Consider the following 27,935-nt stretch of genomic DNA (forward strand, 5'->3'; position numbering starts at 1 on the left):
TGGAGAAAACAAATGCAAATATAAAATTTTAAAGGTAAAAAGTTGTGCAATGTTAAATTTTAATTTTCCTGGACATTAATTTTTCCTCTGGAAGTCTTTTAGTATCAGTATTAACTAATGATTAAATAATATATATATATATGTGTGTGTGTGTGGGCATCTGTTTGTGTTTATTTCTAAACTCTGTACACTAATAAAGCCTAAGAGCAGCAGTATCTCAGTAATAATAAACATGCTTAACACCAGATACCAGATCTCGGTTTCTATATACTAAAAGAAATTTAGTCTTCTTGGTGAAATTATTAATTTCCTGATGTGGGGCAGGAAAGGTACAAGGTGAGACTAGGACAATTTGTTATTCTAAGAAACAAGAAAGCTCAAAGATAAATGGATTCATGTCCAAAGGACAGAGAATCCCCCTTGGAAGGACTCACACTAACCAATTTTGGGGTAATTCAGATATTAAAAAAGAATAATGGTAAATGGATTGAATGAAAAAGATCCATGCTTCCAAAATACACTCAAAAAAGCAAAAATTAAAGGAGCATAATGCAACAGTAAATTAGAGTTCACACTTTGATAAACAATTCAGTTCACTTTAATAAAACAGTACACAACTCATCTTTTAAGCAACATCCTAAGATTCATCTTGTCAACATAAAGATGTATATATAAACTCCTCACAACAAGGCTTTAAATGCAATGGTAAGAAAGTTTTTTTTAAAGAAGTATGTTTAAACACTGAATTACAGAATTCAGTTTGGTAAACAGTTCAATGCACTGTAATAAAACAGTTCACAACTCAAAAAATGGAGAAGTGGAAGAGAAAGAAAAGAAAACCTCTTTTCTAAAGAAGAATGTCAGCAAACAAACTTAAGGGAGTGATAAAAAATTAGAAAAGCATCACTTCACAAGTCTCCATGTAAAAACTGATTCAGGCAAAGATTATCAATGGAGGCTAACATAATTAGTTGTAAAGTTATTGAGGAATAGGAACATCACAGAACTTAAAATACCATACCACAGATGACTCAGTAATTACAAAGGATGAAACAGACTTTAACAATGAAGAGCTCTCACTGTAACTACCTCAACCAAGTGACCACACGTTGCTAACCATGGGACGACCTGATGTTTTGTGCCTTTGAAGAACATATATCACTTATGTTCAATATATAGAATATAACTAGAATATAATCTAATCACAAGAAAACAACCAGATTATTTGTGCCCAGTAGAGGACACTCTGTAAGTCCTGGGCTCTTTTAAAAAGAGTCCATGTCAATATCAATATCATCGAAACAAAATCAGAAAGGGATGTATTGTTCTAGATTGAAAGAACTAAAGACACACAATGATAAAATGCAATAAAGCTTCATTAAGCCTCAATTAAAATAAAAGGCATTTGAGCCAATGGGAAATTTGAACATAGAACTATTTGAACTATCTGAACATTTGAACTATATAAGATGATATTATGAATTATTAATTTCTTAGGTATGAAAATAATATTGTAGTTATGTAGAAAAAACGGTTTATTCTGAGGAGATGCATATTGAAGTATTTAGTAGTAATGAGTTACGATGTCTGTGATTTACTTTAAAATGGTTCAGGAAAGGAAAAGTATACGTATATATGTATATTGCTAAAATGGGAATGAGAGTCAAACTTATACCATAACATTATTTTGAAGAGCAAGTGGAATGATGAACATGATGGGCCTCCCTCAGAGTGGCAGGCAAGGTGCATTCTCAAAGCAGCATTCTCTAGGTGCAAGAATGGAATCTTGTCCCCCTAGTCCCAGAACTAGGGCTGTACATGAAGGAGAGAATGATTGAAAAATATCATCTCCTAAAAGTAAGTTCTTTTATTCCTCAGCTGGAGTAAGCATAAAATAGGGTGAAAATAATACTTTTAACCAAAGTAAAGAAATCAAAATGACACTAGCAAACATTTTATTTTCACTCAGATGCTCCTTAATTTTCATATGCAGGTTCACTTTATTCTCACATATTTTAAACATTGGAAATGCTTACCTTATCATGAATGGCCCGTCGATTCGAAGGCTGTATCAAGACCTTGTATCCCAGATTGGTGATGCCTTTGATGTGCTTGGGAGCTAGAGGGGCCCTTCTCTCCCAGGCATTCACATCCTCCCTCCGGACGGCCAACACAGCTTTGTGGTGAAGACCCTTGGAGAGGCTGACCTCCAGCCTGCCCAGTCCAGTCCTATGGACTCGCAGCATCTTGACACCTGGTGACTGTAAAGGCAATGTAAAGAGCAGAGCAACAAAAGGCAGCAGGGCTGGCAGATCAGTTCTGGTCTCCTGAGAAATCTGCAGTAAAATACAACCCGCTCTTTTGAAAACAGACACAAGGTAGAGAAGGAGGAAGGGAAAACTGGGATGTCAAGTGTTCCTTTACCCAAATAAAGCTGAGTTTTCAAAAGCAAGATTATTTAACTACAAAATTTTAAAAAGTATAGAGCAACATATGTGACACTAACTGCTAAGCTAAAATAGCTTTTTAAATACACATTTAAGCTAACATCTATTCACACAAAAGTTTTAGATAAATTAATTTACAGTGCAAATCCAGGAAGATAATAAAGAGCAAAACTTTCAGGTTGGTCCAAATTTTGATGGCATAAAGTTTGAAATCCTTATAATGGTATACAAGGCTCTTCACAATTTACTGCCAATCTCTTTCCAGTTCAGCTCTGACCATTCTCAAAACAAGTGTTTCTCAGTGTGCCCCGCAGCCCAGTGTCAGTGAACTGCTTTTTTTTTTTTTTTTTTTTTAAACTGGTTCACAGAGAGATGTGTACATAAATAGAAAGTAAGCATTTAGAAGCCTTAATACCACATGATCATTTTTATTTATTTACTTATTTATTTTTAGAGATGAAGCCTCACTCTGTCAATGCTAAAAATGCAGTGGTGAGATAATTGCTCACTGCAGCCTGGGCCCAAGTGATCCTCCAGCCTCGGCCTCCTGAGTAGCTAGGACTACAGGTGCACATCACCCACCTGGCTAATTTCTTTTTAAATTTTACGACAAATTACTGGGATTACAGGGGTGATCCACCATGTCAGGCCACAAGATAATTTTTTCTAGTAATTTATTGTTACTGAATTTTACAAAAGTATTGGTCCTCAACAGATTCAAAATTTAAGAAAACCAATCAACCAAACAAACCTATTCTTTCACCATAGGTGTTAGAAGCGTAAGAAGCAGTGTTAAATCACTCTGCTTCCACCACAGAGTCCAGCCTCACCTTCTCTGTTTCCCTTTGTTGCTCTAAACATGCCAGTTCCTCTTCCTGAGTTTCCTCTCCATACCATGGCCTCCTACTGTTGTATTAAACCCCGACCTGCCGCAACCAGTTTTCCGACTGCTATTCAAGTGAGAAGATTGTGTAATTCATCAAGAAATAGTTACAAAAGGCTTACTATGATGAATGTAATGGGCTTCTCTCAAAGTGGCAGGCAAGGTGCATTCTCATGAATAAACTCTACTCAAAGCAGCATTCTCTGGGTACAAAAAGTGTCTTGTCCCCCTAGTCTCAGAACCAGGACTGCACATGAAGGAGAGAATGATTGAAAAATATAACCTACTAAAAGCAATTCTTTTATCCCTCAGCTGGAGAAAGCATAGAATACATTGGAAATAATACTTTCAACCAAATTAAAGAAATTAAAGTGACACTAGCAAACATTTTATTTTCACCCAGATGCTCCTTAATTTTTCTATGCAGGTTCATTTATTCCTATGCAGAATAAATCTTATATAAATATTTAAAGCATAAATATCCAGGTTTAACAGTATTCTATCCATCTTCAAATGGTTACCTACATTTTGTAGCCAAATGTCATTTCAGATGATGATTTGCTGGATCATTTGAATGCTAAAACTTAGTTTTCCATGTAAAGTTGGCAGCAAAATATAAGGATTGAATGATTTTTATACCTTCTAGAATTTCCTACCCATCACTGCTAACATATATAGAAAAGTCTGCGTGAAACATATTTCTTTTACATCAGACTGCAATCTTGGAAGAGCACCAACCTGATGGATGGGGAGGACTTGACCAAACAATTAAGCACACAAGTACATTTCCCGGGGGCAAACAACTACTTGCTACCTAGACAGTAAATTTATAGGACACTTTACAACAGAATCAGAGAACAGACCAAACAGCGAAGAGTCCGGCTAAGAAGGCTTTAGGAAGATGGCCAAGAAGAAAGAAAGCTGCACATAGCAAGAGAAACTGCTGATGATTAGGAATTCAGGCATTTACTCCGGGCAAAAGATGCATGCAAAATAGATTATCAACATTTCAGTAAACCATTGTTATATACTGCATCTAATTTTTTGTTTATTCATGTGCTTTTGTTTTTAAAATAGACTGCATTAAACTCAATCCCAAACCCATAACATTCAGTCTTCTTGCAGCCAAAAGAAAAACTGCAATGTCCCGCAGAACCTGAATCCCTTAGTTCCTAACAAGACCAATTCCAAAGATAGTGATTCCTTGGAACACACACATCTGTCCAGAAATGGTCCCATCTTCCCAGCAGGGGCTGTGTTTCATGAATTCACAGATGACTACATAACCCTGTAACTTTTATTATGAATCGAAATTCTTGACTCCAACAGGAGGAACATGTGCAGATAATTTAATCCCTCCCCTCTAGCCCAAGCTTGAATTTTAACCTCACTCATCCATCACTCAGTAACAATCCCTGCTCCTTCTCCCACCACCTCCTTTGTCTGGGATAGGGCGGGAAAGCAGGAGACACAGACACAGATACAGACACAGACACAAACACAGACAGACAAGTAACATACACATATATACTTGCAAAGGCCAACTACCTTGGAAGACTAGGGAAAAAGACAGAAGTGCCTGGGACTGAGCTTCAGTTTATTTGGGATGCTACTTTCACTTTCACTTTTTGCATGGAAGGCTTAAATCATAATTTCTGTAACTTTCATAATTTCAATAAATGTAACAGTAGTTACCATTGATTAAGCCTTACATGCCAAGCTGTATGCTGAGCACTTTATGGACATCATCTTATTTCCTCCTTGCAAAAATCTTATTAAGTAGATGCATATCCCCATTTTGTAGATGAAGAAACTGAACTGGAGTCATATAGGATCTGTTGCTTTTAAGCAGAAGCAGGATTCCTAGTTTAATGTTTAACACCTGGAATTTTCTCTTCTTTGCCAAGGGCTACAGATTCACACCATATAGATCCAACACATGCTGTTAACTCCAGCCAACTCTTGTTTCAGAAAGAAATCAGATCCGTATATATGGCTTTGCCTTCAACAGTTACAGTGAATTAGCGTTCTTCCCACAGCATGCGGTGCCTCTCTTGACTGCTTTTCCTGCTTTATACTGAAAATCATTCCTGAGTACCTGCCAAGACAAATTCTAGATTTCTGGGTGCTTAGAAAAAAAAAGTTTGATTCTAGTATAACTGCTAATTACTGCCTGAACCTTAAAACTTGGCTCAGAATAGAACTTTCAAGATTTACACTTCATTTGCTTCTGAGGTCTTCAAGAAACAGGAAACAGTGAGAATTTCTGAATTGCACTGCAGCTGTCTAGTATTTCATGGCAATGCCAACGGGGGCTGCTTTAGCTTTTTCTGTCCTGGATTTTGTGGTATTTTTAAAGAATACAGGAAGTAAATTCAATGTATATTTCTGGAATGCCTTCAATGAAGGAAGGAGGGAAGATCGGGGTTTACTCACCACCAGCTCTAGTGAGGTTACCCGATAGTGTTGGTTGCTGATAACAGCTTGTAACACAAGCAAGGAGGATGTAGAAAAGCAGGAGGCAGAGAGGGGAAAGAAAGAGTTAGAAAGAACAAAGAGGAGGAAATTAGAGAAAGAGAAGTGTCACACAGTCAAGGGTAGGGTACAAGACTTTTCCTCTGACAAATTGTAACAGTCTTCCCTTTGTTACATGAGGTTAACATTTCAAATATAAAAATGAAACTCAAAAGATTTCTTCTCTGTTTTTGTAAAACAGAACACCACTAAGGTATACACTTTTATTTACTTACCTAAAACTGATCAGGAATTTGAAATGTCTCTAAAAGTCATGGGAGTATTATAGTGAATTGCAGCCAGATACAGTAGCCCCTGCTTATCTGTGGCAATACATTCCAAGACCCCCAGTGGATGCTTGAATTCTCTGATAGTACCAAACCCTATATATACTATGTGTTTTCCTATACATACATACCTATGATATAGTTTAATTTATAAATTAGGCACTGAAAGAGATTAGCAACAATAACTAATAAACGGAATAATTATGACAATATATTGTAATAAAAGTTATGTAAATGTGGTATCTCTCTCTCTCTCTCTCTTTTTCTCTCTCAGAATATCTTAGTGTACTTTATACACCTATTTTCAGACCAGATTGACAGTGGGTAACTGAAACCATGGAAAGTGAAAACTTGGATAAGAAGGAACTTCTATGTACTGAGACAGGAAGATAATCGTGAAAGTTGCCCAGTAGCAATAGGAGAACATACTCTATGATACTGTCTTATCTTTCCATCTCTCAAGGGAGCAAGACTTAATCTCTTAATTTACTAATTACCAACTTTGCAACAAAAACATGAGAATCAGAGGAAAGATCATGCTTGAATGTTCTTTGTATTTTTTATTATTTTCCAGAGAAGGGAAAGGAAAAAGAGAGAGAGAGAGAGAGAGAGAGAGAGAGAGAGAGAGAGAGAGAGAGACAAAGACAGAGCTCAGCACTCCATACTTATCCCACCATTTTCTGTCAATGACCATGAGCTGTGCTATGGTCACTGAGTACACCATCATTCTAAATCACATGGAGTAACCAAAGCAAAGCAGATTCTATAAAGTCTATTTATAAAAGATTATATTTAAGAAAAGCCACTCTCAGGACAGAGAATCTCATGTGTGGTTAGAAAGGTCCTTTCAGAGTGTGAGCAGACTTGTCTTTTGTACAATTACATATATTAATATAAAAACAGCTACTCATTTGCTTATAGTATGAATATTTTCTAATATTTAAATTATAATGAAATCCAGAAAGTTTCTTGATAGAGTTATCAAAATTGTACATGGAATATGGGACAAATGCTTTTGATTCTCTTTAATTCAAAAAATATCTGGGGCCTACCTAAGATATGCACAGCATGATGCACTTGGTAAAGATATAAAGAAGCAGTGATCCAGTCCCTGCCCATGTTCAGGATTAGTTTTATCTAATTAAATGGTACTGGTCGATATCTGATGGTGAATTATTAATTATTGATTTTATCCAAATATTAGAGTCAAAGTGGGCCTGATAGAATGTAATCTAAAATCTTGTATTACAAACAAGAATAGTGGGCTGGGCGCGGTGGCTCAAGCCTGTAATCCCAGCACTTTGGGAGGCCGAGACGGGCGGATTACGAGGTCAGGAGATCGAGACCATCCTGGTGAACACAGTGAAACCCCGTCTCTACTAAAAAAAATACAAAAAACTAGCCGGGCGACGTGGCGGGTGCCTGTAGTCCCAGCTACTTGGGAGGCTGAGGCAGGAGAATGGCGTAAACCCGGGAGGCGGAGCTTGCAGTGAGCTGAGATCCGGCCACTGCACTCCAGCCTGGGCGACAGAGCGAGACTCCATCTCAACAAAAAACAAAACAAAACAAAAAAAACAAAACAAAACAAAAAACAAATAAGAATAGTGAGGCCCATAGAAATAGGGGATTTTTTTTCTGTTTTATAGAAAGCATTTTCCAAGCCTCTATTATGTATTTTTATAATGACTCATCATAATGGATGTCACAAAAAGACACTCTGTTGTTCTCATTGGTGTAACTTTTTAAATGTAACTCAATCAAGATTTTTCTCTCTGCTACTTTTCAGGCAGTATTTATGCCTTAAAATGATGTATTTGGCCAGGCACAGTGGCTTATGCCTACAATGCCAGCACTTTGGGAGGCCAGGGTGGGCAGATCACCTCAGGAGTTCGAGACCAGCGTGGGCAATATGCAAAACCCCATCTCTACTAAAAATACAAAAATTAGCTGAGCGTGGTGGCACATGCTGGCAGTCCCAGCTACTCGGGAGGCTGAAGCATGAAAATCACTTGAATCCTGAAGGCGAAGTTTGCAGTAAGTGAAGATCATGCCACTACACTCTAGCCTGGAAAATAAAGTGAGACTTTCTCAAAAACAAACAAACAAACAAACAAAGAAAAAACCAAATGATGTATTTAATTTTTGCAGTTTTTATAAGAGAAGTGGGTAGATGAAGAGAGCTGAGATTCTCATAGAGCTTTTTAGTCTTCCATCAAATAGCAAAAATTCTTTAAGTCTCTTCAACCCTTCCCATAGCACCAACCCACTCAGAATACTTTTTAAGCTTACAGTTCACTTACCTAAGCAAAACAATGCACAAGCATTACAAGAACTTAAGAATGAACTAAGCGGCCGGGCGCGGTGGCTCATGCCTGTAATTCCCGCACTTTGCGGGCGAGGGGGACGGACCACGAGGTCAGAGATCGAGACCACGGTGAAACCTCGTCTCTATTAAAAATACAAAAAAATAGCTGGGTGCGGTGGCGGGCGCCTGTAGTCCCAGCTACTCGGAGGGCTGAGGCAGGAGAATGGCGTGAACCGGAAGGCATAGCTTGCAGTGAGATTGCACCACTGCACTCCAGCCTGGGCGACAGAGCGAGACTCTGTTTCAAAAAAAAAAAAAAAAAAAAAAGAATGAACTAAGCATTCATTGCTCCTCTTAATTCCTGTCACTTCTATTGGTATATGTATCAAGGATCACACATTCATTTCTGAAGAAATTAAGGCCAAATGTTCCAACTTCAATCACCACAGTTAGGAACGTACTCTTTGTCCATCTATTTTAGATCTTTAAAATAACTTCACTACGGCATAATTCAGTGACTCAAACCAAAACTATCAAATCACACGGGGGATTTCTCAATGACAAATTATTTGCAATAATCAGGCATACATTGTGATTAAATATTGAGACTAAGAATGGAGTAATGTAGTCTTTAGATGAAGAAAATAAGTTCATGGATCAACAGCACTAATTATTTATATTCACCCTTCCAAGTAACTTAAAAAAAAAACAAACAAACAAGTATATATTAAAACCCATGGTTTCTCAAGAAGCCTTGGTGTCTGTAAATAAGTGTGGCAGCTCTATGGCTATGAGTCTTGGTCCACACTAGGTATCAAAACCATAATATATTTTGGAAAGGTTAAAAAGAGTTTCAGAATTAACAGAGCACCGGCTGATGGCCTAGAAGGAATCCAAATCCCTCTCCATTTCAAGGCTTGCTAGAACTAAGCTTGGGCTTGCATTAACACTGCTCTCTATACTTTCACTTCCTGTGCGTGGGTACATTCTTTTAATGCTTCCATGTTAAACTTTTTATAAAATACTTTACCGGATTAAGAAGAAAATAGTAGACTTTGGGGGAGGAGGTCTATTAGTGTTAATTAATGTGGTTTGAGAATTTTCATATTTTCCCCAGCCCATCACCTACTCAAAGTTATCCATAAGCATGACACATATTTCTCCTGGTCTGTAGCTCATAATTTTAGCTTCACTGAAATGGAATACAAAGTTAGTTCTAAATTGGAGTCTAGTCCAAAATGCTTATCTGCTTACTTGTCTGTCTCTTTGCTAAACTGTAAATGTGTATGAATTGTGTTTTACTCATCTCTGTATTCCCAATGACAGGCACATGGGAAAACAGCAAGTGTTTTAAGAAAGAATGAACAAATGAATGAGCAAATTCAATAAACATTATAAAGACCTATGCAGCAAGAAAACAAACAAACAAAATAGACACATGAATAAGAAGAGACTCACATCCGCCAACCCTGTAAAAAAAAAAAATTAAAAAAAAATCTCTATTCTCTTCCAAGATCTCATAGATCAGCGAATGTTATGAAATATAGTACAGTGTAGCGGGAAAACTTAGACATGGGAGCTGGAACACATAACTAGATGTAGGGTTCCTCCTCTCAACTTCAGTTTCCTTGCCCAGACTAAAATATAATACTAAAGTCCCTTTCGGGCTCCGATATTCCGATTCTATTAAGCATAGTAGTGACTGGACACTGTGAATGACAAAAACATTAGAAATGTAGAACATAAATAGGCACTCTGACTTATTAATTTCTAGCTAAAGTACACCAAACAGGGAAACAAAATACCAAAAACACAATCAAGAAAGAGTGGACATTCACTTGCGCTACCTGCATTAATAGCATGGAACAGGAGCCAAGAGCCTGCAACAGAAGATGGATACCTCAAAGGAATACTGGTTTCTCTCCTGGGTTCTTTGGCGGCCAAACTTACTCTGTGACCTTGACTGGCAACTTAACCTGTCTGTGCATCAAGTGCAAAATGAGAGTCATCTGAACCTCTACCTCTTAGGGCTCTTGTGACGTTTAATTGAGCTAGTATGCATAAAGTGCTGAGCATTGCTGTGTGTCATAAACAATAAATTTTAAGAGAAGAAAAAGCCTCCAGTCTTGCCTACTCCTCGAAAGCAAGCACAACCGCTGCTAACATTTCTTTCCTCTGTCACACCATAGTAAGGCCTTCATGATGGCTCCATATTAATCCCCCACCCTTACATGATTTTCGAAAAAAAATAATTAGAGGCAATAAGCCCTCTCTTCAACTTCAAACTTTAGGCATGGATGTTCAAGATAAATAAATTACTATTTTAATGTTGTATTTCATCAAATTTAAGACAATTTTTTTTACACATTTTAGCATCTACGATATAGGGATGCATCTTACAATTAATGGCACCTTAGATTAAGTGAATGTGGTAATAATGTTTGGGGGTTATTTCCCATTCCAAATGTTTGTTTCCATGAATTGCATAGAATCTTTTGTGGCCTTACCTAAAAAATTTACCACTGTTTGTAATGTTATTTCTATGAGAAAATTAATAAAAGTATAAATGAAAATAGTGAAAATGTTTTGTTAAATGGTGGTTTCTTACACACCAAAGATCATTTCCAAAATTCTGAACCAAGGTCTGTTAAAGGAGTAGTGAGAAAAAAATTCAGTGACAAATAAACCAAAGTTCTGATCACGCCATCGGGGCCTATCATGGGGAGGGGGGAGGGGGGAGGGATTGCATTGGGAGTTATACCTGATGTAAATGACGAGTTGATGGGTGCAGCACACCAACATGGCACAAGTATACATATGTAACAAACCTGCACGTTATGCACATGTACCCTACAACTTAAAGTATAATAATAAAAAAAAAAAAAAGTGAGACTGATAACAAATATGATTATCTGGAGAGTAGGAAAATGATTCTGGTAAATTGGCTTCAATTTTTGTCCACCTAACTCACTTTGCAGAATGGCCACCAGGTTACACAGCCAAGTCATGTAGCCCTAGATTCACTCACCTTCGTGGGAAAAAAAGAAGAGGGGAGTGCAAGGGACAAAATACACAAACCTAGAAACACCAAAGTGCCATCAGTGTTTTGGGGTTTTTAAAATAAAGTATTGAAAAGCCGCAGTCCTTCAGTCAAAGACCTTTTCGTCCTGTGTATAACTACATCTCACAGCTGCACCTTCCCCACTGATGACCCACAACATCAAAAAATGTTAATCCTTGTTCAAGTTACTGAACTCATTCTTCCTCTCGCGCGCGCGCTCTTTCTCTCTCTCTCCCGCTCCCCCCACCCCCATTCCCCTGAAATCAGTATCTGAAAAGCACATTTCTTCTTCTGAAGCTGTCAGGATAGACAGACATTCAGCCCCACTCAACGGTGGGTAAACTGCTTCTCCCCGCGCCCCCTCCCGCGCGAGCGCTCACAACGGTCCGCACAGCCCCGCAGGCGCTTAGGAGTTCAGGAAATCCAGACTTGCAAGGCGCCCACTTCCACCCGTCTCTCCGATCCTTGCTGGAGAATGGGTCTCTGTCTCGGAGAGTGGGCAGCCCGAGATGGACAAGGAGAGAAGTTTGTGATCAGAGTTTGGCTACGCCGGGTGTGGGGAGGGAAGGGGAAAGGAACCTCCCCGAAATTTCCATCCACCGCCCCTCAGCCAGAAGTCCCCTCTAAGCACGCGGTCCAAAAAGTAACAAGGCGTTGTTTCCACAGCTTAAGCAGTTCTTTATTCCCCAGCCACAGCACCACCACTATCCTCCAAAAAAGAAAGAAAAGAAATCCGAATTGCAATCTCTCGCCTTTCTACTTAGAAATGCTGGAGCTGCACTGACCGCTCTCCCTCCCTTCCTCGCAGTGAAACGCTCTGCGTTTGCGCTCTCCCTCCATTCCTCGCAGGGAGGCCCGAATGGTCGCAGCCCTCTCCCTTCTCTCGGCCCGGCCCGGGTCGCCTCGCCGCACCAGGACCCGAAGGCCAGGCTCCCGGGCCCCTCCCAGCGACAGCCCGAGTCTGGCCCGCGATCTCCAGCGCATCTCATAGGCTAAGCCCACCCGCCCGTCTGCTCAGCTCTCCTCCGGGACCTCTCCTCACCTCGTCCGCTCTGGGGCGCCGACTTGTCCCCCGCCGCCTCGGATCTTCTGAGTCGCTGCAGGGGAGGCTCCGAATTCCTAGCAGAAATTGGGATGGAAGCCCGGGAAGTAGGAGGTGTTTGCTCAACTTCTAAGGACGTCACGCCTCTGCCTCCCGTAGCCAATCAGCAGCCGTCCTGCGGGAACAACCTTCTCCTCCACCAATCGGCGGCCTGGCAGGTGCTACGTCATGCCCGGCCCCTGCTCCTCCCCAAGGTCCTTCTGCCTCTCTGATCTCCGACCTGCGTTCTCAGCTGGGACTTCGAGTTCTCCCAGGATAATTATCGACCAGGTTTGTAACTGTCCGTGGCAGAAGGCCGGCGGGGACAGAAAACAACGAAAATAGTCGGGGCATTACGCGCTAAATATAGGTGCACATCTCCTGGGGAAAAGTTGCGAGTGCCGGTACCTCACGTTTGTTTAGCTACGGGCACTTTTCAAAGCATTTCACCGCCTTGTCACAAGCATATGAAGCCAGATAACAGTTCTTACAACAGTTTTAGAAGCCAGCAAGCAGAGAATCTGAGAAATTAAATCTGAGTGTGTTCATGTGCATATGGCAATGTCCAGTGTTCTTGAAAGGTCCTAACTACGTAGGAGGCCTGGAGGGAGGAGGAAAACGTATTTCATAGACACTATCCCCAGCACTAGGAACTGAAAAATCGTCTGAAGCCCCGCTGTGATTCCCCCAAGGAGTCAATGGTCAGAAGTTAATCTTCCCTCCTGTTTTTACAACTTTCTCCACCACTTACTCTTCTTATACCTGCCATAGATGTATTTAGCTACTGAACTCTTAAGTCAACAATAGCCAGAACATTCTTGAGACTCCACTCATATCTCGAATTGCAGATAAAATTATTTATTTATTTATTTATTTATTTATGGTAGAGATGGGGTCTCACTGTGTCGACCAGGCCACTGGTATGGAACTCCTAGCCTCAAGCTATCCTCCTACCTCGTCCTCCCAAAGCACTGGGATTACAGGTGTTAGCCACTGTGCCCAGCCCCAAATTAGAATTCTATCTGTAAGTAGAGTTAGAATTTTCTTCGTATCTTTAGCTTCACATTTACAAAATCCGATCCCTTATCATTCTTGGAAAGTCTTCCAAAGGCTGTGTAGTGGTTCACACCTGTAATCTCAGCACTCTGGGAGACTGAGGCTGGAGACCTGGGCTCAAGTGAGCCCAGGAGTTTAAGACTAACCTTGGCAACATAGCAAGACCTGTGTCGACTAAAAATAAAAATAATAAAAAATAAATAAAATTTTAAAAAGCCAGGTGTAATGGCACATACCTGTGGTCCCAACTACTCAGGAGGCTGAGGTGGAAAGATCATTTGAACCCGGGGATGTTGCGGCTGCAGTGAGTCATGATCATGCCACTGCACTCTAGTCTGGGTGATAGAGTAAGACCGTGTCTCAAAAAATAAAATAAAATAAAATAAAATAAAGCCTTCCCTTTTGTGTTCACCTGCTCTGTTATTAATATCACTGCATTCCTACTCACCACCTGTCCAGACTTAAAAAGCCACGGTCACTTCAGTTCTTCCTCTGGTCTCTCGGGCTTACCCGTGGTGTTGACACTGTCCTTTAAAAACCCCACTACTATCACCCTACTTCAAACCCCTTTTTATATACAACATAGTCCATATTTTTTTAAGCATACAACTCTAATTGTCTCATTGGCCTAAGCAAAAAGTCTCAGAGACTACCCAGTACTTGTGGAACATTAGCCCAAAGTTCTTCTCATAATGTTAGTTGCTTCAGATGTGGCCAAAATCAATGACCTTAGCTTTATTTCTGCAGCAGAACCAGCCTGAAACCACCACTGAAACACAATGTATGCCTTGCTATCTTCCTAAGGATTAAGCATGTGGGTAAGAATGTAAGAATCGTTACTTTTCTCCTTCGAGTTGTAAATCACGGGCAAGTTACTCAATTTAAAAAAAAAAAAACCTATGCTCCACTATCTGTTAATGGGTTAATAATAGCAACTACTTCCTGGAGTCATGAGAACAAAATGAGATAATGGCCAAAGTGCTCTGTCAAGTGTCTTGCTAAAGAAACTGGAAATCATTATTTATTTTCCTCCAAATACTTCATGTTATACCTTTATCTGTAATTCTAATTTACAAAAATATGCACCTTTCTAAAACTAACCAGCCCTTTGGGGTTCAGCTCAATGCCACTTAAATAACGAAAACTTTCCTGAATATTTCAGCCAGATGTGATTGTTCCCCTTCTCCCTTGTGTATTGGCCTCTCTTATTGTACTTACCACAGTCTTCCTTTTATNGTGTTGCCCAGGCTGGAGTGCAGTGGCCGGATCTCAGCTCACTGCAAGCGCCGCCTCCCGGGTTTACGCCATTCTCCTGCCTCAGCCTCCCGAGGAGCTGGGACTACAGGCGCCCGCCACCTCGCCCGGCTAGTTTTTTGTATTTTTTTAGTAGAGACGGGGTTTCACCATGTTAGCCAGGCTGGTCTCCATCTCCTAACCTTGTGATCCGCCCGTCTCGGCCTCCCAAAGTGCTGCACTTCCTCTTTTCTTTTATTTTCTTTCTTTCTTTTTTTTTTTTTTCATTGCTTCTAGTACGATGCTATGCATATAATAAGTCAGTCGGGGTCTCAGCAGGAAATAGGTGGCACAATCCAACTGGGTAAATTAGGAGACACAAAAGGACTGAGTGTGTGCAGGGATAAAGGAAAGTGGCAGTATATGTGTCATGTAGTTCCTGGGGCTAGCAACATTGACAATCACTCGTAGGCCTAAACAGGGCCAGGGAAAGAAATAGTTACCAGAACTCAGGAATAGTTCTATCTGTAGTGTAACGGTAGCTGTAGCTGTAACTTTAGGGAGTGTCATTCAACCAACAGTAGTGTTTCTGGCGGGAAAAAAGCTGCCTAAAGATTAATCCTGCCTGCTGGGCACAGTGGCTCATGCCTGTAATCCCAGCACTTTGGGAAGCCAAGGTGGGCAGATTACCTGAGTTCAGGAGTTCGAGACCAGCCTGGCCAACATGCTGAAACCCTGTCTCTACTAAAAATACAACAATTAGCCAGGCGCATTGGCATGCGCCTGTAATCCCAGCTACCTGGGAGGCTGAGGCAGGAGAATCGCTTGAACCTGGGAGGCGGAGGTTGCAGTGAGCCGAGACTGCACCACTGCACTCCAGCCTGGGTGACAAGAGTGAGACTCCATCTCAAAAACAAACAAAAAAAGATTTATCCTACCTGAAGAGGAACCTACTAAGGCAGGGGTCAACAACCTTTTTTTCTGTGAAGGGCCAGGAAATAAATATTTTAGGCTTCACAGATCATACCATCTCTGTCATGTCATGACTACTCAACTCTGCTGGCTGGAGTGTAAAAGGCAGCTATAGGCCATATTTAAATGGATATGTGTGGCTGTGTTTCGATAAAACTTAATTTACAAAAGTAGGCTGCAGGTCAGATAGGGCATCTGGGCTATAGTTTGCAGACCCCTGTTCTTCCATAGGGAAGGAATAATCTTACTTCACTCTGCTCCTGCCCCTTTATCTCCTGCTGGTGGCTTCTACTAATTGAACATAAATAGAGCCAGATTGTTAGTGCAGCCCAAAAAGGTCCCCTCCCATTGTGGGGGCAGAGCAGGTGCAGAAAGGGACAGAAATTCTAGAGGGTTCAAAGGAGAATATTCAACACAAAATGTTTTCAGCAACTGCTTGTTGAAATGAATGAATTGTATGACGGGTCACTGTGAGTCCCACTGCAAATGGCTGAACACTCATGGAAAAACTGCTGAAATTTAATTCCTAAATAGGAAAAGCTGGGAGAGGGCCCTGGACCATCATGAATCCAATGAGGACCTGAGGCTCAGTGTGCTTCTCTCTTGCTTTACTTTAGAAATTTTGCAAAATATACACATGAGAAATACTGGTTCTTGAAATGAGGAATTTTGAATGTTTTTTGGTGTGGTGACATTTGTTGTAATGAGTGCGACAGATCTCAGAAATTTCTTTATAATGAAAGGGATAACAGATGAGAGACAAAAACAAACCTTGGATACCCCTCAAGTCAGCTCCTGCAATCAACCCCTCAAACATTTTTAATAAGGGAGACCCCTTCCATCCACACTGGGTGCCGAGTCCATGCTCCTGAAATTGGAAAGTTGAGTCTAGGCCACTCAGGCTGCCTCTTTCTCTCACCTACGTTGGCTTTCTCTCTTCCATGGTCATTCTCTACTTTAGTCTGGTTCTTCCTGTGAGGTCCTGAAAGGTAGTGGTTTGGCACTTGAGAACTGGAGTGAATGGGACCTAGATTTAATCCCTTCTTTGCCACTCACTAGCAAGTCACTTTGTCTCTTTAAATCTCGCTTTCTCCCATCAGGACAGTGGAGAACATCATAGGGTTGTCAAGATTAAATGAGCCATGTTCTTAATATATGTGAGCTAATGTTAAAGCTTACTAGTTTGCCCTGTTTTATCACCCCCTCACCTTTCATCGCATTTGGAACCCAGTCTCACTTTTAAATAAGTTTTTCTATAAAGAGAAAACAAGTAGGTATTTGAGAGGAGAAGGAGGAAGAAATCCAGCAAGCTCCTAAATGTGTTCCATTTATTTCTCAAAATTTTATACAGTAAGTCCTCACTTAACATCATCAACAGGTTCTTGGAAACAGTGACTTTAAGCAAAACAACATGCAGCAGTTCTTTGAATAACATAATTTTATTCAACATAGTTTTGTTATAACATTGATAAGAAAAATGACTTTGTTACAAGCATATGTATGCCATTTTGCTTAAAGTAATAGTTTCCAAGAACCTATGGATGACATAGTCAAGACTAATTGTATTTCTTAAATGAACAGCAATTTTTACAATATCATCTATGATACACTCACCCTAATAAAATATTCTACTTATTGTAAACAGAACGTTCTTATAGGCAGAAATTGCAAATTCAAAATAAGAAGTAATTTCGAAAAGAAAAGTTTTTAAATGAAAATTACTATTGTTGCCTAACTCCCATATTATCTTGGAAATAACACACACCTTTTTTACCTGCAAAGAATTTAAAAATCAATTCAAGTAAAACAAGAGCAGGAACCACCCACAGGTAAATCTGAATCTCACTTCGTGCAACCAAGACTGTTCTCCCCTACAACCACCACCCTTAGATGAAAGAAGGAAAGAAAGCTAATTCCTAGTTTACCTCCTCTGCCATTAGTCATATTTAGGGAATCCTTCTTGAAAAAAAATTCAAGAAAATTCCAAGCCTCTTGGCATTTTTAGGGTCAACTTGTATTGGTTTCTAATGTTTTTAAAAAAACTTCCCAATGGTCTGTGGCTTCTTTTGAGAGTTACACGAGTGGTACACCTCACTGGGCAGATTTGCTGCTCATTGCTACCCGCTTAGTAACTGTTACCACAAGTCTATCAGGACTTTTGAATTTTCAGTTACACATCACTGTAATGAATGCATGAAAGTTATATTTTGTAATAATGTAAGCAAATTTGGGGAATGCAAATTTCAGGATGCATCTCGCTGACATAATGGATCTAATGTATTCAACGCAAGGAAGAAAATCCAGTGTTCCCTTCCCCATCCTCTTTTGAGCAAAAGTCTCAAAAGAAAAGATGTTTTAAAGAACTAAGAAAAGATTGAGGAAGAAGACGGGAAAAAGTTAAAGCACAAATAAAACACACAGGTAATCTTTCTGGGGGTCGAGCTAGAGCCAGCTAACAGACCAGGTTTAGGAGTGTCGACCTAAAGGAAAAAACTGAGGCAAACTTAATATAAGTGAAGAGTCTATTTGGTTGAAATTTGAGGACCAGAACTAGAGAGGATATATTCAACTTGCCCTGAATATACACTCCCATTATCAGCGGGTACAGGTAAATTTTTAAAGGAAAGGAAAAGGCAGTTCCTAAATTATTTACCAATAATTTACATTATTGCTATCGACTGGCCATACATTGTTCTTTGTATCACAAATCCCAGGAACATGGAGATAATGGATAAGGCAGCTAGTTAGGAACAAAATTGCTTTAAATAATTGTCCTCCTCCACCACCACCACTATGGGCAAGTCCTATACTCATGTCTCTCTGGGTCTGATAAATTTTGCACAACTCATATTCCTCAGACTACTCTGAACTATTTTCCTTTTCTCAGGAAATAAAAGAGGAGTCAAGATTTTTCCTTCTAGTCTCAATCTGGATCAACTGAATGAAAGCAATCTTTTAAAGTAGTCATTTCACTATTGAGATGAGAAGGAAATAAAAAGAATGTATATATATGTATACATATTATGTGTGTCTGTGTGTATGTGTGTGTGTGTGTGTGTGTGTGTATAGCCGTGTAAGAAGTAGCAGCTACGAAAAATAATCAAAGTATAGGCAAGGCCACAGCAAAAAAATGTGAAGTAAAATGGAGAAAGTATCCCTGACATTCAACTGACTCTCATGCTAATTGCCATCTGTGTAGCTCCTCAGAAACAAACATAATAGAATTTAAAAGGGACAGAAAAAGAAAAGCAGAGGAGGATGCTTTCATTGGATGATAAACTGTTGACACTGCCCATGATAGAAACAGACGTTTTTGTCTTCTTATTTACTGTTATTGAACAACCCAAGATTCTAAAACAAAACAACAGTAAGACACACACACACACACACACACACACACACACACAAGGCAAGAATTTAATAAACAGGGTGTTGTCTGCACCTATATACACAGGTTAATTCCAAAATGTTTGTGAGTTGTTCTGTAAACATAGTTAAGATAAATACTCCTTCTATCCTAAGAAACTGAATGCCTAGTATGCCAAAAATGATGTGTCAAGACCAACACCACACTAATCACCGCAACCTGCCTCCCGGCTTCAAACAATTTGCCTTCCTCAGCCTCCCAAGTAGCTGGGATTACAGGTGCCCACCACCACGTCTGGCTAGGTTTTTGTATTTTTAGTAGAGACAGGGGTTTCATCATGTTGGCCAGGTTAGTCTCAAACTCCTGACCTCAGGTGATCCACCTGCCTCAGCCTCCCAAAGTGCTGGGATTACAGGCCTGAGCCACCGCTCATTAGGCCCTAATGTTTTTACTTCTAAAATCAGAGACTAGAGTTCTGTGTCTTTGAAATCCACCAGGATCAACTAGCTGCCCCACACAGAGTAGGGGGCTGAGGAATCTGGGCAGTTATGTGAAGAAGTAGATTTGGACCTGGATAAAACTGAGAAATGAAAAAGGAACAAAATGAGGGAGGGTAGATAAAAATAAAGTGAGTAGAGGATGAGGGGCTGACAGTAGGAGGAATAAGCCAAAGTTTACTTACTTCATGGGGAACCTTAAACCCCTTCCTCCTTCCAGAATGCCTGCAGCTAGGCCTTTGCCCTCCAGACAGAAAATTTAAAAAAAAAAAAAAAGAACAATTTCCCTGTAAAACTTTCCCAGCCAACTTTCAGATGTGGAATTTGAAAGAAAGATGAGTCAAGAGTAACACTAAGATTTTAGGCATCAACAATGTAGAAACAATAAGTTGCCTTTAACTAAAATGGGGAAGACACTTGAAGGGCAGGGTAGGAGAAAGATCAGGAGTTTGGTTTTGAACAACTCAGGTTTGAGATTCTCATTATGTTACCAGTAAATAATATCCAAGTTACCAGTGACTAATCCTTACGGGTCTGCAGCAACCTCAATTCTTGCCTCCTCAGAAGAAATAATTCAACTGAGGGGCGTGAGGAAGAAAAAGAGACTGAGGCAAGTTTCAGAACAAGAGTGGAAGTTTATTTTAAGAGGATTTAGAACCACTTTTCCAGGAAAATGTAGTTTCCTGGAAGTCTAATGAAGAAATAAAATTTGATTTGCATTTCTCAAGTGATCAGTAATGTTGAGCTTTTTTCACATGCTTGTTGGCTGCAATCTACTGAACATGTCTGATTAAAGACAGAAAGGGACACAAAGCTGGAAATTTCTACAGACGTAGTTAGCAAAAGTATCTCACGATAAATATGTGAAAACAAAGTACTGGGAATAAGCTTGGTTTTGATTACCTGATTCCTGACAAGTCTGTAAATCATGGTTCTTCATTAGGTAGGCTGACAAAAAGCTTATCCAAAAGTTGGTATGCACTATCTTGAAAACATATCTTGAAGCATTATTGTCATTATTATGCAGGGTACACTGGGCCCTAAAACCTCCAAAATGTAAGGAAAAGTCAAAAGATATCACGCTCAAATGAAACAGATGGAGAGTAACAAAATGGAGGGAAGAATGGCCAACTTTACAATTTGTTTTTAAATGAATCACTGAAGGTACTAAGAAATTTCCCAGGTCTCTATCAGGAGACCCTATTGTCTTCTCAAGAAGATTTTAATTTAATTTAATTTAATTTAATTTTTTGAGACAGGGACTCTCTCTGTCACCCAGATTGGAGTGCAGTAGTGTGATCATAGCCCACTATAATCTCGATCTCCTGGGCTCAGAATCTTGCTTCAGCCTCCCAGGTAGTTGAGACTCCAGGCACGTACCACCACACCTGGCTAATTTTTTAATTTTTGTAGAGTCGAGGTCTTGGTATGTTGCTCAGGCTGGTCTCGAACTCCTGGCCGCAAGTGATTCTCCTGCCCAGTCTCCCAAAGTGTTGGGATTACAGGCATCAGCCACGGCACCCAGCCTGTGCCCATATTTTCTGAATTCTGCTTTCTGCCTTCTTAGCTGCATCTGCTCCACCACTTGCAACTGCATCTCAGTGCCAATGGTTGCCTTCATCTGGTCCCTCCCAATTTCTCCTCCTTTCCATAATATATCAGTCAATGGAATAGCAGGAAATAAAAGGCAAACACAAAGACTGTAACCGAGTGAGCTTAATAAAAATATTATCTAAAGAGTTATGGACAAGGTTAAAGAAACAGAAACAGTGTGATGTAACACTTAGGGACAATCAATAGTGGGAAATTATTGTCATTCCAGAACTAAAGGGAAAAGAATGGGAAATAGTGTTTGCAGAGCCTGGAAAAAGTCTGGAGCCATAGAAGAGAAATTGCTCGAAAGAAGCTGTAACTATACAACGCAGCTGCTGCCAAAACTGTGGCCAAGCAAAGGTAGAAGAGATAGGAAAATACTCCAGCCTCTTTCTCCTCCTGCCATCCAATAACCTGCTGTGTCATCGCTTTGGTCAAACCCAACTGGAAGCAAAAGGGCAAGAGAACCCTGGTCATGGAATTTATAGAGATCAGTGTCCTGGGATACCCAGGGTAAAGGGCATGCTATGAATCAAGGCATGAGTAGGGGGAAGCAAACAGAATCACCAGCACAGTTCACCTCTTCTGCCACTCAGCATCCAGTCTTGACCTTTGCCTGAATAAAAATTTTTGACCTCAACACAGGAGAAGCATAAAGTCTTATCAGCCACGGTGTAATTGCTGAGTGATGTCAGTTCTGTCACGCTTCCTATGGAACTAAATCGTAATGTTAACTACCATTAGTTCTCTTTATAAAATGTATGATGGAAAAGGGGAAAAACAACTAACTTAAAACTAGCTGGTTACAAGACCTAAACTGACAACAACAGCTTCCCACTTTCAACATCCATTCTCCTATCCTTCACCAGCACATTGCACAGAATTCTTCACCTGGTAGAGTTCATCAAGCCTTCCTTCCTGCAAAATATGTTTCCTAGGTGCTTCTGACATTTTCAAGCTATTCGTTTTCCATTGATGTGCTTTGAGCTGGGCATTCTAGACTTTAAGGTTATCATTTTTCTTTATGTACACTCCCTAGAGTAGCCAGAAGAGCCCAGTCCACCCCCACAATCCACCACATTGTTACCATAGCTGCAAACATTGGCCAGAGCATCTCATTAACTCAACTTCAAACAAGAAATTCTAAGGCAAATTCTGCAGATGCCGTTAATAGAGGTTAGCCTCCAGGGCAGAGAACAAGGCAGAGCAGCCTGGAGAATGGATGTGATAGAGCACTCAGATAATAATCAGCATACTTGGCCACATTGACATTTTTTTAAATGCTTGTTTTTTTAACTTATAACTCCTGAATTAGAAATTCTTGTAACTCCTGAATTAGAAATTTTAAGATTGAGAAGACACATCTTTATAACCGAGTAGAAATAGCCATACTTATCCCTCTAAATCAATGTGAAAGATCATCTAAGTGACTGTGCTGTGTGCCTCCAGTGGTCTCCAGGCTTCCTCCTCAGCTTCCCACTGGCTGTCAGGCCCAGCAATCTCTAGCCATCTGCTGAAACCTTCTGTGGCAGTCACTGATTTGCCACAGGGCCATTATTGCTATCATTGCTCCAGAGCGAAGAGCAGGACAATCTGCACTGGTGTAGCGTCCTGGGATCAGCTGCCAAGCCTGCCTGAGCCCTCTGCCCCTGCAGCAGCTATACAGCAGAAAAGATAAGAGAGTTGATAACAATAAAATGCAAAAATTCTTCTTCAAAGAGGCAGATCTGCTTTTTGCACCCCTGGAAAGCAGAGACAACTGCAACTTCTGAAATTAATGAAGACAATGAAGATTATTATGCAGCCATGCCACCTTTAAAACTATTTATGGAGATACCTAGTGTAGATTGGAGAGAGCTGTTTTTCCAAACTATTGAGCATGGTGACTTAGTGATTAGAAAAACTAGTTTTATACAGGAATTTTAATTTTTCATGGTGTTGATTTGTTGATGAAGTGGCATCATAGGAGATACATTCTGCTTAGAAATCACAGGTCTTTCTCCATTAAGAAATGTGTCTTCTCCAGACACATGAAAAAATGCTCATCATCACTCGCCATCAGAGAAATGCAAATCAAACCCACAATGAGATACCATCTCACACCAGTTAGAATGGCAATCATTAAAAAGTCAGGAAACAACAGGTGCTGGAGAGGATGTGGAGAAATAGAAACACTTTTACACTGTTGGCGGGACTGTAAACTAGTTCAACCATTGTGGAAGACAGTGTGGCGATTCCTCAAGGATCTAGAACTAGAAATAGCATTTGACCCAGCCATCCCATTACTGGGTATATGCCCAAAGGATTATAAATCATGCAGCTATAAAGACACATACACACGTATGTTTATTGCGGCACTATTCACAATAGCAAAGACTTGGAACCAACCCAAATGTCCATCATGACAGACTGAATTAAGAAAATGTGGCACATATACACCGTGGAATACTATGCAGCCATAAAAAAGGATGAGTTCATGTCCTTTGTTGGCACATGGATGCAGCTGGAAACCATCATTCTCAGCAAACTATCACAAGGACAGAAAACCAAACACTGCATGTCCTCACTCATAGGTGGGAATTGAACAATGAGAACACTTGGACACAGGAAGGGGAACATCACACACCAGGGCCTGTTGTGGGGTGGAGGTAGTGGGGAGGGACAGCATTAGGAGATAAACCTAATGTAAATGATGAGTTAATGGGTGCAGCACACCAATATGGCACATGTATACACATGTAACAAACCTACACATTGTGCACATGTACCCTAGAACTTAAAGCATAATTTTTTTAAAAAAATGTGTCTTCTCATAATAACCATAGGGGTTATTTATCATCCTATCAAACTGGTGACATCATTCAAGCTGGAATCAAGGATACTGATAGATGCCATGCAAAGCTTGCACTATCTCTCGATACTGCGTCTCTTCCACCACACCTATCTGGTATTAAATTAGGTGTAATTAGCCCTGAAGAACTTCCTTTGTGCTACAGGAGGCGTATTGAACTGAATAACAATTCTTTGGAGCCTACAAAAACATCACGCAGAGTTCAGTGGGATTTGTAAATCCAGGAGTAATTTTTTTCTAGAAAAAGTAGGAATAGACTAATCTAATCCAGCACCTTAAAAAAACATATTTAGGGCCAGGTACCGTGGCTCATGCCTGTAATTCCAGCACTTTGGGAGGCTGAGGCAGGCGAATCATGATGTCAGCAGTTCAAGACTAGCCTGACCAACATGGTGAAACCATGTCTCTACTAAAAATACAAAAATTAGCTGGGCGTGGTGGTGCCTGCCTGTAATGCCAGCTACTCGGGAGGGTGAGGGAGGAGAATCACTTGAATCTGGGAGGCGGAGTTTGCAGTGAGCCAAGAGTGTACCACTGCACTCCAGCCTGGGTGACAGAGCGAGACTCCATCTCAGAAAAACAAAAAAACAAAAAAACAAAAAACACCACCAAAAAACATATTGAGGGGATACAAGTGCAGTTTTGTTACATAGATGTATTTCACACTGGTGAAGTCTGGGCTTTTAGTGTACCCATCTCAAAAATAATGAACATTGTACCCAATAGGTAATTTTTTTATTCCTCACCCTCCTTCCACCATCCCACCCTTCTGAGTCCCTAATGTCTGTTATTCTACTCCATATGTCCATGTGTACACATTATTTAGCTCCCACTTAGAAGGAAGAACATGTGGTATTTGACTTTCTGTTTCTGAGTTATTTCACTTAGGATAATGTACTCCAGTTCCATTCGTGTCGCTACAACCATCCACTACATTTAATGAAAGGCCTGCAGAGCAATAATTTCTCTTAAGACAATTTTTTTTCTGCATTAAGAAAGAATCAATATGTATCTTGGGCTTTAAAATAGGTGAAGATTACAGTTTAAGATTGGATGCCATGTGGATGCTGTGAATGAATACAATAAAACTCTAGAAACAAACAAAGCACTGGCATTTCTTGGAGGGTTAAATGTGACAAAGGGAAGTCTGACCAAAGCAACAGAAGATTTTGAGCTTGCATTACAAAACTCTCCAACTCACAGACACTTGTAGAAAGAAGAAGGTAGTTAGAAGAAGAAAAGTTTTTAAATGCTGAAAGTCACTAGAAGAAAGCTTGAGCTTTGGATGAGACTTTGAAAGATGTAAAAACTGCCTCGCAGAAACTTCATAAGTAAGTACAGAGAAAAACAAGCTGAAAAGGAAGAAAAGCAGAAAACAAAGAAAATAGAAACACGTGAAGAAAGTTACATAAGCTCTTAAAAGAGAACAAGAGACAAAGCGCAGTGGCTCCCCAAATTCCAGAATTTGGGGAGGCCAAGGCGGGCAGATCACTTGAGGTCAGGAGTTTGAGACCAGCCTGGCCAACGTGGTGAAAAGCCTGTCTCTACTGAAAATACAAAAAAGTAGCTGGGCATGGTGGTGTGCACCTGTAATCCCAGCTACTCGAGAGTCTGAGACAGGAGAATTACTTGAACCTGGGAGGCAGAGGTTGTAGTGAGCCGAGATTGCACTACTGCACTCTAGCCTGGGCAAAGAGTGAGGCTCCAGCTCAAAAAAAAAAAAAAAAAAAAAGAAAAGAAAAGAAAAAAAGAGAGAGAGAGAGAAAGGCTAAAGAACAAAAGAAAATCAATTACTTCCTCTTCCTGTTTCTTCTGCTGATGAATCTGTTTCTGCATCATCCTCATTCTCTTCTGGTCACAAAAAGCATAAGAACCATAAGAGGAACTGTTCGAAGTCTGCTTGAAATTCGAAGAGGTATTCGCTTAGGGTATCCTCAAACCAGATAGATAGAGGAGGAAAGGTGAAACCCAGTTTCAACTAATATTTTAGCATCTTTTCTTAACCAAAAACAAGAAGTGGAAAAACTACTGGAAAAGCAGGATAGGTTACAATATCAGAAAACACGAGTGAAAGAGAAAGATAGATACTCTCTCCATCTTCAGGTGAAATAGTGTATTATTTTGGAGACAGGACTGAAGAGCCAAGAGATTTTTGTAATACCTATAAAACCGAGACAAGTAGTAGCAAAGCAGAAAAGCCATATAAATTGGAAAGATATTTTTCCAGTAGAAGAAATTCCTCAGATTCCTTCCATAGGAATTCAAGAAACAAGATAAAAATTTATGGTTGTAGCTTTGAACAGGATATGGTTGTAGGAGATGTGGTTGTAGGAGGGAAGAAAAGAGTTCTAGAGAAGGTAAAAGCCAGGTTCTATGAGGTATTTCACTTCACCAGCAAACTCAGACCACTACTGGAAGTCAGTTGAGAGATACAAAAAACATTCTAGATCATGTGATTTCGGTAGACATGAGCTAAGATACTGATCAAATACAAATCAAGGAAAATATGAAATAGAAAACAATTATGGGCAGGATATCAAAACTCAGGTTCCATAAGATGGACTTATAGCAAAGAACACTCAGAAAGCAGCGTTAAAAAATAAAATAAAATTTACTCAGTATATTTAATCAGATAGGTGGATTTGGGAAAGAAAAAGAAAATAAGACAAAAAATTTGTATGCCAAGGAAATCAGCACCTTTATGCTAAATGTTAGTAAAAGTTTTGGATGTTTTAGTTATACCAGTCCAGGGCAAAAATCTCTGTTTCTAAAGTTATATGCAGAGATTACACAAAGCAAATGTTTTGTAGCTTTTCTCAAATTGCATTTGATTCAGTTGTAAGTCTCTTGTCACAGCTGTATTTTTAGGCTTTTCATGTGTATGTTTATGTACAGTATGTTTCTTACTCTGACATTTTTAATTTATTCACCTACAGATAATTCTCTGAAAGTATTGTTTCTTCATTGTATGATGGTGTATGAGAGTCCATTATACTGGGTCCAACGTATCCTGCTGTTTGAGGGAAAATTAAATCTTTGCATGAACACTTGCATCGTTTTCATCAAACATTGTTTCACTCCCTTTTCTGTTAAATTTAAAACCCTAAACCTTTGAAAGTGATTATATGTGTTAATGTTTTTAATACCATTTTATATGTATAATTAGTTCAAATATTAAATATTTTTGCATAGTTTCTTTTTTTTAATAGACTATATGGCAAGGGCAGTGGCACACACTTATAATCACAACACTTTGGGAGGCTGAGGTGAGAGAATCACTTGAAGCCAGGAGTTCGAGACCAGCTTGGGCAACACAGCAAGACCCCATCTCTACAAAAGTTGTTTTAAAATATTAGCCAAACATGGTGGCATGTGTCTGTAGTCCCAGCTTCTGAGGAAGCTGAGGGGGGAAGATCACTAGACCCCGGCAGGTCAAGGTTACAGAGAGCCATGATTGCATCACCGCTCTCCAGCTTGGGTAGCAAAGTGAGACGCTGTCTCAAAAAAAAAAATATTACGAACATGAGTATGTGATACTCTGTGTTGCAGAGGGCTGGGACCTCACTATCTAAATGGAAACATTACTTGGCAAAAGCCAACATGCCTTATCATTGTTTCACTTTGATTATATTTTCATTTGGGGGTTTAATGAGTTTGAATAATTTGCAGATGTTATTTTGTTAAAATGGAATTTATTAGATTTAGAATATAAATTCTTACAAATTATAGTTAATATAATTATAACTACAAATATTCTTCAATAATATTGTACATGTTTGCTAGTGTTA

General features: G+C 39.8%; 1 protein-coding gene and 1 pseudogene across 1 annotated transcript in view; one reads left to right on the top strand and one right to left on the bottom strand.

Moving 5' to 3' along the window:
- The window catches only part of AASS (aminoadipate-semialdehyde synthase), a 67,897-nt gene extending 55,244 nt beyond the window's left edge, over positions 1-12,653 (bottom strand). The window contains exons 1-2 of the mRNA XM_025381198.1: positions 12,540-12,653; positions 2,037-2,261 (exon numbers count right to left, since the gene is read on the bottom strand). Coding sequence (XP_025236983.1) covers positions 2,037-2,246 — 210 coding nt within the window. The 5' untranslated portion in view covers positions 2,247-2,261; positions 12,540-12,653. The remainder of the gene's footprint in view (positions 1-2,036; positions 2,262-12,539) is intronic.
- LOC112621680 lies at positions 6,824-26,989 on the top strand (annotated as a pseudogene).
- The last annotated feature ends 946 nt before the right edge of the window (positions 26,990-27,935 follow it).

Source organism: Theropithecus gelada, chromosome 3 (genome assembly GCF_003255815.1).
Source record: "Theropithecus gelada isolate Dixy chromosome 3, Tgel_1.0, whole genome shotgun sequence".
Lineage (NCBI taxonomy): Eukaryota > Metazoa > Chordata > Mammalia > Primates > Cercopithecidae > Theropithecus > Theropithecus gelada.